The sequence below is a fragment of the Polypterus senegalus genome, chromosome 6, assembly GCF_016835505.1.
Source record: "Polypterus senegalus isolate Bchr_013 chromosome 6, ASM1683550v1, whole genome shotgun sequence".
Classification (NCBI taxonomy): domain Eukaryota; kingdom Metazoa; phylum Chordata; class Cladistia; order Polypteriformes; family Polypteridae; genus Polypterus; species Polypterus senegalus.
This window is the reverse complement of record NC_053159.1, coordinates 19019629-19033440: the sequence shown is the minus strand read 5'-3', so window position 1 is coordinate 19033440 and position 13812 is coordinate 19019629. Positions and strand designations below refer to the sequence as shown.

General features: G+C 45.3%; 1 protein-coding gene across 2 annotated transcripts in view; it reads left to right on the top strand.

Annotated features, from left to right (window-relative positions):
- Positions 1-9295: 9295 nt before the first annotated feature.
- The window catches only part of fam131c (family with sequence similarity 131 member C), a 46414-nt gene continuing 41897 nt past the window's right edge, over positions 9296-13812 (top strand). The window contains exon 1 of one of the 2 annotated variants that reach the window (XM_039755480.1): positions 9296-9619. In XM_039755480.1, coding sequence (XP_039611414.1) covers positions 9346-9619 — 274 coding nt within the window. In that variant the 5' untranslated portion in view covers positions 9296-9345. The remainder of the gene's footprint in view (positions 9620-13812) is intronic. The other variant, XM_039755481.1, reaches the window with a different exon arrangement.

The window sequence follows — 13812 nt, the reverse complement described above, 5'->3', positions numbered from 1 at the left end:
GCTGGCTTTATATTCGAGCCAGAGGCAGCATTCAGCAACCAAGCATTTGGTTCTATGGGGTCAGGAGTATTATTACTGTTATCTGTTATTGGATTTGTTTTTTTTTTATCTTTTGCTCTGTTTTAGGGATTCTGTTTTCTGGATTATCGATTAGGACTTTTAGGCAACGACATTTTCACCTCTGTTGCTTTGTGGAGCCCTGCTTTTCATTTTTCTAGTTTTTTGTTAACAAATCCTTCTTTTTTCTAAAATTCATTTTAATGCCCGCAAGCCATGGTTTATGACAATCCCCCTCCTAAGTTTCTTTAGAAGATTTAATTCTATTTTGGGCCTCCTAGGCCTGAGGCAGGCCATTTGGAGTTGGGGTATTGCCTCTCCAGGCAGGTAAAGGAGAGAAGGAGGCCTGGTCTGGCCAGTAAAGTCTTTCTTGTAGTGAGGTCCTTTGAAGGCCTTACATCCCATGTTTGTGTCTCCAGTGTCCGTCTCTCTATACGAGAAGGTACCCAAAATAACTGGAATCTGTACCTGGCGCCCAATCTCGACTTAGTTACGAATTTCGCCGATAGGTGTAGCGCACTTACAGTTTTCTGCCGCAGTCCGTCAAGTGGCGTTGCTCTGTATTGTTCATGCGCCACTCCATGTTGGTTTTTCTTGGTGCTTATTAAACGTGTTCTGCGATTTTTGTGAAGGGTGATCATAAAGAACAGTGAGCCTGCGTTCAATTTTGTTTTCTTTTAGGGAAAACAGCTACTGAAATTGTAGTGCTGCTTGAAACTGCTTTTAAAGAAGAAGCTTTAAGTAAAACTCAGGTCTACGAGTGGTTTTCGCATTTCAGACGAGGGGAAACATCACTTGAAGACCAACCAAGATCTGGCCGACCATCCACAATTAGGAATGACGAAAATCTTGAAAAAGTTCTCAGTTCAATTTACAAAGATCGTCATCGGACTATTGAAGAGATTTCTGAATTGACGTGTGTGTCTTGGAGTTCTTGTCGCCTTCCCAATTCGCCTGATCTTTTGCTCCGTGACACTTTTTCTTGTTCCCACATATGAAAAAAGAGCTCAAAGGAAAGCTTTCTTGTACCATGGAGGAAGTCAAAGAGAAATCGCTGCAGGCCTTGGACAACATTCCTCTTCAGCAATTCCGAAAATGTTTTCACCAGTGGGAAAACTGTTGGGACAGGTGCATTTATTCACCTGGAGAGGACTTTGAAGGAGACTAAAGTCTCAGTAAGTAAAAATTATTTAAAAAAAATGTTTTTTTCAATTCCAGTTATTTTTGGGTACTCCCTCGTATATAAAATCCAACGTCTGTGTGCCTGTCTGTCTGTCTGTATGTCTGTCCGTTTTTGACGAGAGAACTACTTAACGGATTTAGATCGGGTTTTTATCTATAATTTGCTTGAACATTCCGGTTGATTTTGCGACTTTTCTCATTGCGCTAGGTATCACAGTTTACTTGCGCAAATCTGAGAGAGAGGCTGGGGAGCGGGGCCCTCCTCACTCATGCGCCAGCCTCTGTTTGAGCCGCTCTACCTCTCGCCACGTGTTGGAGCGCACCTAGGCTCTGCTTAGCTAGTGACGCCTGTTTGTTTATTGTTTTTTAAAGTTTGTCCTGTTCCACTGCCACACGGCCCGCGGCTAATCATATATAATGGGTTCCATGTAACATTTAGATGTCTGTTGCAGTATTTTGACTTTTTAAGTCAAGATAAAAGTTTTTGTTCTTAACTCTTTAAACCTTGACCCCCTCAGAGTTTCAGCACTATAACCTTTCCGTTCCCAGCAATTTTCAATAATTTTAAAAACCAAACATTTTCATTTATAAAAGTAAAATTTTATTATATGATAATCATATGATAATAAGCCATAATGTCAATAACAACAGATTGATACTTCAGAACAAGCCATATGACTTTCAGCCTCACAGTTTTCATCATTTTCTACCCTTCATTATAAGAACCTAACGCCAGACTGCACTTTGGAGTGATGTGCTTCAAGGGAGATTTCAGTGCCAGAAGCAAAGCACAAGAGCACGTCACATGACTTTCACCATCTTATAATCAATCGCCCAGTATGTCTCCTCTTCTCCTGTGGGGCTCTCGCTTCTGGCATGAAGCGCCTGAACTCCCTCAGGTGCAGTGCAGCCCACTCCAGGGACCGTGTCAGATGGGGAGTTTGACTGGGATGGTACACCTGTCACACCATAACGACCATAATGTCCTAAGGTGAGCTCAGGGAGGAAAGTAACCCGCCGTGGGAGGAAAAGGACAAAAGCTCTCTTTGCCTACTTGTCTAATACAGAGATGGCCACCGGGTTATGATGGGAGAGAGGCATAGCAGCCTGTATGGTATAAACCTCTAGGGCAGGGGACGGCAAGATTTAGAGAGTAGAGCAGCGCAACAGTAACACAACGTCATTATTCTGGCCAGAGGGGTTATGACGATAGATGAGTTGCTGTTATATCGGCCTTCCGGGTATATACCGATGGGCAGCTGGCCCAAAAAGCAGCCTACAAAGTTCAAAGAGTTTTAACTTGGAGTAAGTTGTTTATCATGTAAAGTAACAAAAGGTCAAATACCACAAATAATATGAGGACAACAATGTGAACGAGACAGAGAAGCACCATTGTGAATAATAGAAGTGGGGGCGCCATACTTAAAAACGCCAGGCCCTGCCCCTGATATGATGGAAAGGGGACACAGGGGCTGCACAAGTAAGAATGCGACCATCATGACTACTACTATGCCAGGACTTGGGCCGGGAATCACTACACACATGTGGACCTGTTAGCTCACAGCAGCATCTAGTGTCCACATGGGGGATTACACTATCACATCTACCTCTATCTATCTATCTATCTATCTATCTATCTATCTATCTATCTATCTATCTATCAGAAAAGCCAGTTGCAGTGGAGTATCACTTGAAAGGCACTATATATTTAATGCACGCTTTTATTTATGGATGAAGAATGGAGGTAGAAGTGAGGTGACGCTCTCAAACCTGCTTAATTCTGCAGAGCCTGCACCAGTAACATTGGGCACAAGCCAACAAGGACCATCTCTGAATGTGACATAAGTCCACTGCCTTGTAAACCTTCCCCTTTACCAGTCAAATAAATCCCTTAGCCTTCCAAACCTGTAGCACCACAGACCCCCAACAACACACTCCCAGCCCCACAGTCTTAGGCAGGCAAGTTGCCGTCACAGCCTGTCATTTGTCTCACAGGGTTTCTCGCACACGTAGTCAGTCCGTCATTCACTAGCCACTGCTTGGTGTCCCAGAGGGCACAGCGTCTCTCTGCCACTTAGCACACATGTTCCTACCGTGGTCGTCACAAGTCAAATTCTAACCAGCCTTCTGCCAAGGATAAGGAACTGCAAGAGAAAACATGTAATGTTGAGAAATGTGCCAGGAGTTTCCATGGAAACAAAATGGTATCAACAGGGTGGCTTGACTAGGATGATGTCACCGGAATGTGACAGTACTCTTGTCTCTCCTGGGGGTCCAGGAAGACGCATGTGTTTATCTCCTGGAGGAGAAAATGACATCATGTGAGGAGAATTGCGGGGAGAGTGAGGAGGGGTGCACAGTGGGGGGAGGCAGGGATTTATGTGATGCTTGGGCACAGGCTGTCCTTTCATTACCACCTGAACTGAGCCAAGGAGCGTCTAGTGGCACACAAACACACGTGTGGGTGCCCACATAATCACACAAGTATTAAAATGGCAGTCGGCTATTAATACAACACACACAGTCAAGTAAACAGTCATGGAGGTGCACACAGGTCAGGCAGCAACAGAAACAAGGAGATTCGGATGGAAACACACACAGCTACAACTACATCACACACACACAGAGTCACACACACAGCTATAGACACAAGGAACTGCACAAGAACGCATGTGACAGCGTACACACAATCCCACACACAAAAGGGTCACAGTTAGACACAGAGATGTCACAGGTATGTGAGGCCTGGTGACACGCTCAGTGACTTCACCACAGCACACAGTCATGTGGAAACACACGCACAGTCATACAAGAGACACCAGCCATGGCACAGACCCAACATTGCACACATGAAGACACACACACAGTACACTGCAGGCAAGTTTATGGGCTCCTAGGGTCCTTATTGTCATACGCTGAGGGCTCCCTGATAAGCAGTAACACAGGGCGAGAGGGGGCCACTATCGCTAATGGGGTCCTCTCCTCTCCTTTTTCCATAGCCCAGAAAACACGCCCAGCAAGGGCAATCAAGTGCAGCAGTAAAGTCCAACCAATGTCCTGTCCCTTTTGGTCCTGTGGACATAAAACAGCGAGGCCCTGGATGATGAAGGAGCTCAGAGGAGTGTTATTTGATTTGACTTGAAATGAATTTGATCCTCAGTTGTTTATTTCTGCTATGGTTTTTCATTCATTTTGTGTTCAGAAGTAAATGGGCTTACTGGGGTGGTACTCCACATTTTCGCCTTTTGCCACCAGACACAGTGTTTACCGAGCACAGTAAAAGTCGTACTTGCGTGAGATAATGAACATTCAACTCGTCTCCACACTCTGCTCCATGATTAGTCAGTGTGAACTACCCAGCCTCAGAACGTCTGTGCTCTCACCCTGCTGTGTGTGTTTGACCTGCAATGGACCGACACCACCTGTCTCAGGGTTTTTCATGCCTTATTCCAGTGAATCCTGGGATAGACTCCTGCACCACGTAACGCCCTGCTCAGGCAAAAGTGGGTTTAGAACATGGATGGATGGAATCTAATGGTAGGGTAAAGTCAGTCAGTCATCTTCCAACCAGGCAATATCCTAACACAAGGTCACGGGGGTCTGCTGGAGCCAATCCCAGCCAACACAGGGCGCAAGGCAGGAACAAACCCCGGGCAGGGTGCCAGCCCACCGCAGGGACACACACACACACCCACACACACCAGGGACAATTTAGGATTGCCAATGCATCTAACCTGCATGTCTTTGGACTGTGGGAGGAAACCAGAGGAAACCCACACAGACACGGGGCGAACCCAGGTCTCCATACTGCGATGCAGCAGCGATACCACTGCGGCCCAGTGCTGCCCGGTAGGGTAAAGTGGGTTTGGAAAATGGATGGATGGAATCTCATGGTAGGATAAAGTGGGTTTAGAAAACGGATAGATGGAATTACATGCTAGGAGTTAGATACAAACTTCTGTGGCCAAGAGTGGACTCCCTTTTTCCCCAGCAGACTGTCACACCTGTTCATATTTTTATTTAATATTTGATAGGCAGTGTGAATGTTCCTTGTGTTTTAATTCCGGTGTATCCCCTTTATCTGGTGGCACTGTCTGCATGTTCAAATATGTCGACAAAGTCAACAGTTTCCGTTTTTTTTTTCTTTTTACTTCCTTACGTGACTGTAACTGCCGGGCCGAGGTGGGGTATGCGGGCCGAGGTCAGCCATCATCCACAGCTTCCATAGCCCCCATCACATTTAGGTAAAGTCGGCAGGGCACAGACTGGAGAACTTCACAGTTGAGTCGGTGGCCAATCATGTTTGCTATGGCAGGAAACCCTGAGAGTCTTCAAAGCGATGCCACTAAAAAAAACTAATTTGACATGGAAGAGAATCAGGCTAAGAAATATCCTATAAATACACAGAGTGGTGGCCGCCCATCAAAGTGCTGAATGTCACCCATCCACTTTGATGCTTTAAAGCCCAAGGTGCCCGGAAGACCCCAATGAACGTTTCACCTTTAGGGACACATGACTTAGCTGACATTCAGCTTCTCTTTCTTCAAAGGAAAACTACAAAGATAGAAGGCCTTTTTATTTATGAAGTCCAAGGACGAAGTCGGCCAGTGCCCACCAGGGGGATCTGTGTGCCTCCACACTTCATATGAGGCTTACTGTAGATCAGCACAGACGTAGCCATCATAACAGGACTGAGTCAAATGGATTATCAGGTCCAGATGGTTGCTTTCTTGGTTGCTGCTGTTCTGACTCATTTGGCACCCCGTGCCCACGACCAGCAGTTCCTGGGGCCCTCCTCACTCACGCGCCAGCCTCCATTCAAGTTGCTCTACCTCTCGCCATGTGTTGGAGCGCATCTTGCCTCTGCTTAGCTAGCGATACCTGTTTGTTCAGCAGACCACGTAGATCACCATCTACAGATGGTTAAGGAGTAACGTTTGACAGTTTTGAGAGAGAAATCTCAGCTACGTGTGTTTTAGAGGGCGCCTGCTCATTGGCAGAGATATCACGGCCACGTGTTCTTCTCCCTACATGGGGGACGCTCTCCTGTCAGAGCTGATCACGATAAGATACAGCACCAACGTTTAGAGTGTACCTACCTTCCACGTGGCCAGAATTACATTTTTTTTAATTCTTTTTATTGATTTTTTAGTTTGTCCTGTTTCACTACTACGTGGGTGAAGCCGCAGGGGACAGCTAGTATTTTATAAAGTATATGTTAAGCCGACTTTTTCAATATCATCCAATAGATTCCCCATACGCGTTTCTTATATTCAGATATGTTATCGACCAAATCACGCTGCGACAGCACAAATCCTAAATGTATTTTGAACCGAGCGCAAGTAAATAAACTGAAGCCTTCTGTCTACTGGAACTACTGGGTTAGGGGAGTGCAAACTAAACTGGAGTCACTGGGATGTCAGTGTGTGTTTAGCTTTTTCCAGCAGGTAAGGAGATGAGTGGTGAATGACCTTCCATGGATCTGGACACATACTGTAGTATGTACATGTATGATGCACCATGTGTTTGGAAATTGCAGCCATTTTCAAACCCGTTTATCCTCAGTAAGAAAAATATATTATTCCTTACATTTTAGATTTAATCTTAAAAATGTATATTTGAACTACATATATGTTACATTAGGATGAAAGATATCTCAACACTTTTTTTTGGGTGTATTGCAGTAAGTTTCATTTTAGTAAGGATGATGAGAAAGCACCTGCTTATAGTGACAGTGAAGGCAATGGAAGCCCAGCAGGGGGCACCAGTGTGGCATGAATACAGTAGGCCTGTCATAAGGAGAGAACATACCAGTTATAGGAGTGGAAAATGGAATGATATTATATTTACTTTTACTGTTTTGTCTGACGCCTTTATCCAAGGCGACTTACAACATTTGTGATACCATTGGTTCCATTTCTTTTGGTTTTCCAATTGGAGCTCAGGCAGGCCAAGTGAGTTGCTCAGGGTCACACAGTGGTGTCAGTAGCGGATATTATGTCAGAATGTAGCCAGCTAGTTAACAGTTCACAAAAGGGTGTCCCACCAGACTTTGGCACAGGCATCTGCTCACTGTGACTGAGACATAAATGAAAGCCCCCTCCATATTGTTAAAGAGGAAACAAAAGGGTGCCAACATGTAGTCAAACATTTAATGAGAGGGCACTCTGAAGAGACACAGAAGGTACTGTGTACTGTAGGTATGCTGTAAGAATGAAAGATCACCGTGCAAAAGTGGCAAGGAGCAATATGTGGAAGCCGTCCATTTACTAATCAGTTCCGGATTATATGATGCCCGTGCCAACGCCAGTTGCACTGGGCACATGGTGGAAACCAACCCAGGGTGTGGTTCCATTCTTCACTGGGCACACGCACGAATACATCCACACTTATTCACCAACTCAAACTGGCAGAGTTTAACCCAACTTTCATGTCTTTGGATATTTGGATATATATTTGGTTAGAGGACAGCGTCCACAGTCACATAGAGGTATGGCACAAAAAGAGCTGGCCAGCATAATCATAATCTGACTGCCTTCTACCCTGTAAAGGCTGGCAGAACACACAGTCCCCAGTGGCACACTGAGTGAATGCACTAAGTGGTGTTGGTGAGTTCACTTGTGATGATTGCTTTCTTTATTGTTGAATCTTTGGATTTTTTGACCTCTTTGCTCTGTTTTCTCAACCTCCCATTGCATGTGTGCTTCTGGGATTTGTTTGCCAGGGTATTGCCTGTTTTTGTGAAGGCAAATCCTTCTGAGCCTTTTGTGCTCCTAACAGCTTCTTGTGCATCACATTTTTTGTGACGAATAAATCTTTTATTTTGTAAAGATTCCTCATTTTCCCTTTTTGCTTTACAAGATGACGGTTGACAGACCCTTCCTCTTGTGGGTTTATTGCTACAGTTTTTGGAACTTAATAGTGTATTGACCCGTTACCCATTTTCAACAGGGCATGCTCCCCAGCTACTAACAGAGGCCTTATTATGGGGTTTTGGTTGGAAGAATTGTCTCCTCGTGACAATGTCACCCTCTGGTACCGTGATGAGTGAGTGTCACCCACTGACCTTGAAACCTCTGTCTTCAGTTCCTGAAAAATCTCACTATACTTTTCACAACATTATTTACCATTAAAGATGCAAATTAATTTTTAATAGATTTAATTTTTAATTGATTTTGGAAAATGAATATAAAATTGAATGAGTAATAGATAGATAGATATGAAAGGCACTATATAAGACAGATATAAAAGACACTATATGGGATGGATATGAAATGCACTATATGATAGATAGATAGATTTGCAAGAAACTATATAAGATAGATATGAAAGGCACTATATGATAGATAGATATGAAAGACACTATATAAGATAGATAGATATGAAAGGCACTATATAAGATAGAAATGAAAGGCACTATATGATAGATAGATATGAAAGGCACTATATAAGACAGATATGAAAGACACTATATAAAATAGGCATGAAAGGCACTATACGATAGATAGATCCTTACAGTATTTGTCCTCAGGGAGAGTCAGTTACTGCCTCAATGTTGGGGAGGCAGACACCCCCAGATTTGCTCAGGTGACCCCGTCTTTCTCTTTCAAACTCATGCAGTCCACTTCCTTGCCATCCATTCCTGACATTAGCCAACTTTTATTGACCCGCCTTTTCTTTATCTCCTGCCCGTGTCAAGTCTCAGTGCTGTTGCTTTCACTCATTTGATGTCGTGCCACTTCATTGACCTCCTAGACCCTCCAGTCTGTTTTTATTTCAGCCTTTCTTAAAATTTTGTTGGGGTGTTTTACCAAACAGCCACAAACATAACCCCCCATGAAGTCTGGATGTTTAGATCTCTGAGTTCTGACAAAGCCGCCAGTGAGACATGACTTCATCGGAGCCGAGACGGACAGAGAGGAGGCAGATGCTGCTGACACCTGCCAGAGCCCCCCACTCCTCCACCCCCTCCACCAGTGCCTAGCTGGCGAGTGCAGGCCGAGAGTGTGCGTGCATCTGTGATGGAGAGCAGTTAGGCAATATTGTGAAGCAGCATGGTGAAGGTTAACCTCAGTGGAAGGAGGAGGAGGAGAAGGAGTGGTGTTGATGGAGGTGGGGGTGGGGCAACGGAGGTGGAACAGCAAACCAGCAGTGTGTGTTTATTTTCTCGCACTCACCGAGAGAAGCATCAGCTCAGCTTCCAGGGCTCTGTCTCTCTCTCTCACTCTCTCTCTCTCTTTCTCTTCTCTCTCTCTCTCTCTCTCACTCTCTCAATTCCAGCACCAGCATGGCCCCCCGCTCCCTAGACACAGACAGATAACCAAGAAGACAGCTGGCTGCTCCTGCCTGCCGTCGACGATGGGCTCCTGCATTTCCAAAGGTAAGTCTGATCTCAATTTCTTTTGCCAGTATCGCCGCTTGCTATGCCAACGTGAAGTAACTTTCTGCTACCGCCAACACCCACACCCACCCCCTCCCCCCAACCATCACCACCTAGAGGCACCTGACGCACAACATAAAACGCTCATCTGGGTTCATCCGCTAATGCCAGCTGAACTGGGAGTTGTGATCTTTTCGAGCTGGAAGTCTCATCGTGCCACTTTGCTTCAGGCTGTTTCTCAAGCACTAACTGTTGCTTGCCTCATTGACGCCCAGAACGTTGCCCACCTGCAATAACACAACCCTGTCCAGATAGCTCAAGCAGGGCATCCCAAGGAGGTGTGAGTACCATCTTTGCATTTCGTGACCTTTTCGCACAACGCACTGTCCTTTTCTTTCTCTCTCTTATGCCAAACATGTGGCATACTGCACTAGGGCTTGGACATTTAAAACTAAGGATGCCGGCTCAACCCCTGCTTCTTACTTTAATGTGTGACCACTATACACATGATGGTGTACACCAAAGGAAGGTGCTGTATAAAATAAAGATTTCTGGATTGTGTGCTCCACTTAAAGCACTTCATCAAATTACAAAACAAAAAACAGGGTGGTCAATCACCCTGGTCACATTTGACTAACAGCAACTCATTTCTCCAGCGTCCCTCCTTGCCACCGTGCCCTAGTCTTGTTTGTGCCAGTTGGCACTCCACATCCACCCCACACTCTTAAAAATGGCACTTTACTGGGGTGAGAGGTTCCTCAAAGACCCCAAGAAGCACTTCCTTCTCAGAAAGGTTCCTTGAGTTTTGAAAAGGTTCCTAATAATGTGGAACAAAGAAATCCTTAAAGTGTAGTCGACAGGACACTAAGAGATGGAGTGGACATGACAGCCTGTGTTATTGCGTGCAGCAAATCTGTTCAAAATCACAAACCCAGTGGAATTTCCCAAGTGTCTTCTCCTCTATTCACGGTTATTTAAAGAACCTGTTACTCATCTAAGCAGATAAATGTTCTTTCTGGAACCTTCATGTAGATGGTTCCCATATGGCATCCCTCGGAAAGACCACCCTGGCATCTTTATTTTTAAGAGTGCAGCTACCTCCAAACCTGCTGTCCACCTCATAACCGTACCTTCTTGAAGGAACTGGGTCTCGTCCTTAAGGACTAACATCTGTGCCACCCTTGGAGGGCACGAGGGCACTATTCGTCTCCTTGTCATTTACATGTTTTCATCTCAGTCGCTGTCTCTCACCCACCTGAATACTGGCCCCCCCACTTCCCTTGATCCTCACTGTCCTCTCCTCCCTGCCTTTGTTTGTTACAGCAGGCCTCCAGAGGTTTGGCTCCCCACCCTGATTCTGGAGTTTGTTTTTCCAGGTTTTTTCCATCCAGCCCTTGTGTCTATTAGGTCAGCACCGGCTGCTTTTGTCCAAGTAGAGTTAGACTAGCAGGGGTTGCCAGATAAGTAATTTCTGTCCATTTTACAAATGGAGGTGGAGGAGATGAATGCATGATTTAAGTGACCTCCAAGGTAAGAGGGACCCCCGGTAGACGTGACTACAGCACCTTGGGGTCAGGTCTGCCCATTTTTCATTGTCAGCATTTTCATTCATTAATCCTGTTGTTTCCTATAATTGGGTTGGCAGGGGGGAGGTGTTGGACACTGTGGATTTCTCTCGGGGAAGTCTTCACACTTTTGGCTTAAGGCTTTTGCACCCTTATGAGACGTCAAAACCTGACCACCTCCGGATCATCTTGGACCACCCTTCACGATCGAGAAGATGCTGGCTTTTCTCATTCTCGTTATGTAAATGTGTGTGGACCTGCATTAACATGAGTTTGTCACCAGCTTCTCACGATGGCCGAGTAATTTTGTCACAAAGTATGATGAACATCTAAGTGGACCTGACCTCACCTACTTTCAGTCCTTCATTTGCCTTCAACTATAACTTACTGTGTCATAATGGGAGACCAGCTTGTAAATGGAAGGGGTACACCCAAGATGGTGTCTTTTGAGCTTCCGCCTGGTTTGCTTGTCTCACACACATAATCCGATGGACATTGGCTTTACATAGTCTTCCTTCCCAACCGAAAAAGTTGTCCATAACACATATGGGATATACAAGTGTATGTGTCTCTCTCTTCCATATCCAAGGTCATCTTGTCCAGATTTGCAAGGACTGTCTTTTCAGGGTTTTCCCAAGTCACTGTCCATTGTAATTATTTTAGTCAGGTGGACGAGCTGTCCCTCTCCAGTCTTGCCGTAAAGTTTTACTAAAGTTGTCTTTCCCATATGGCCTAAAGCACTGTGTTTGTGGACCAGGATCATGCATCTTCATTCTACACTCCCATTCGATTAACTCTCACCTCTATAACTGATTGGACACTGGTCAGACATGGACTGGCCGTCTTGATTTTTACCTCTGTCCTTAATGTCCTGTTCTAAGATATGACCAGGTGTATTCATTTAGGACAGATGTGTACGGATGACGATCATATCTGTCCATTCTCCACTTTTGCAGTTTCTACTTCTCATTTCAATGACCAGATGGACACAACTTTACATTTTCCCATTGCCCTGTCTTTAAATGAAGATTTTTGTATTTGTGTCCCTCCCATATGTCTCAAGGCATTGAGCAGGTTTAGTTGTGTTGGTAGACCAGGGTCTTGTCTTATCATCTACTTGTGGCTCAATAGCCAGATGGACTCTGGGTTGACATGGTCTCCTTGTCCAGAACCCATATGTGGGCTGACTTTTTTTTTGTCCTAAATGATGTATCCCAGTTTACTTACCCTAGATAGACCCAGGACGGACTTGGATTAAGTCTATCCATCCTACAATTGGTTTAAATTTTCCTCAATTCAGTAGCCAGGTGGACATTGGTTAGACTTGGTCTTCCTGTCTGGCCTCCATGAGGGCATCTGCTTTCTCTTTAATTCTGTTTAACGCACATTGGATGTCCTAGCCTCTCTTTGTCTCTCCCCCATAAATAGGTGGGCACAGGTTTGACACGGTCACCCTGTCCAGCCATCATAGATGGATTGGCTAGGTTTATTCCAATAGGAGGTGTTATTTGTTTGCCTCATTTCTGTCTACAATCCACAATGTGTTCCCCCTACCCTGCCCTCACGTGACACTGGACAGTTTGGCCACAGCTCTCAGCACATTTTGGATGAGCTTACTTGTCGTGTGACCTGGACTTCCATCACGTAAGACTTGTTATGCTTTGCCTCCCCTCCATGTCCTGTTCTAATAGATACTCAGCTTCTTCTTCTTAGTTACATGTGTGTGGACTTGTGTTTGTCTCCAGCCTTCTCATGATGGCTGAGTATTTTAATTAGAAAGCATGATGAGCATTTGATGGACATGACTGGTGTCTGTTCAATGTTCACCTACCTTCTTTATTCCTCACCTGCCTTTCAGATGACACTTACTTTGACTTGATCCCACTGCTTCCATACATTGGCCAATTAGGACAGTGCCTACCTCAGCTTGGCATGTTACTGAGCCCTTCACTAACCCTGACTTGGGCCTGTCATATAATAGGGGTGACTTTGCATTTCTCCGTTCCTTCTCCATGGGGCGTGGCCCCATCTGTATTGACCCCACTCCCCCATACTAGTTGACCCAGGTAGACTGCACAAAGAGAACTCATGAGTTCTGTACCTAGCTAGTGGCGCCTGTGCACTGTTTCCAAACTGAGATGGTCACAAATGGCTTAACTTGGTCACCCCAGCCTGCTGATGCACTCTCCCAAGCCAGTTCTGTGCTGGTTATATCAAGAAGTCCTACATCCACTCCAAGTTAAATGTTAGGGCACTGTCACTTCACAGTGGAGCGAGCAGAGGGACTGTTTGGACCATCTTCATACTGGAAGGCCATCCCATCAGCTTGTTGCACGCAAACCATTGAGTCCCATAAGGCCGCTGCGTCACCAGCACTCCTCTATTAAGGAATTCTGTGGGGAGTTCAAGCTGGGGCTTTGTGGTTGCTCTGGAAACCTCGATAGCAACAGGAGTGTGCAAGGAAGATGTGCATGCTGGGAGGACAGTGAGGCCTAAAGCAGGCAGGGAAGTGGCACATGCAAGGGCATTGTGACACTTAGGACACTATAGCATCATGGAATTATGAGCTGACATTCAGGAGTGTGGGGGGTTATGTGCTCAGGAACAGAACTTGAGAGTGCAGTGTGA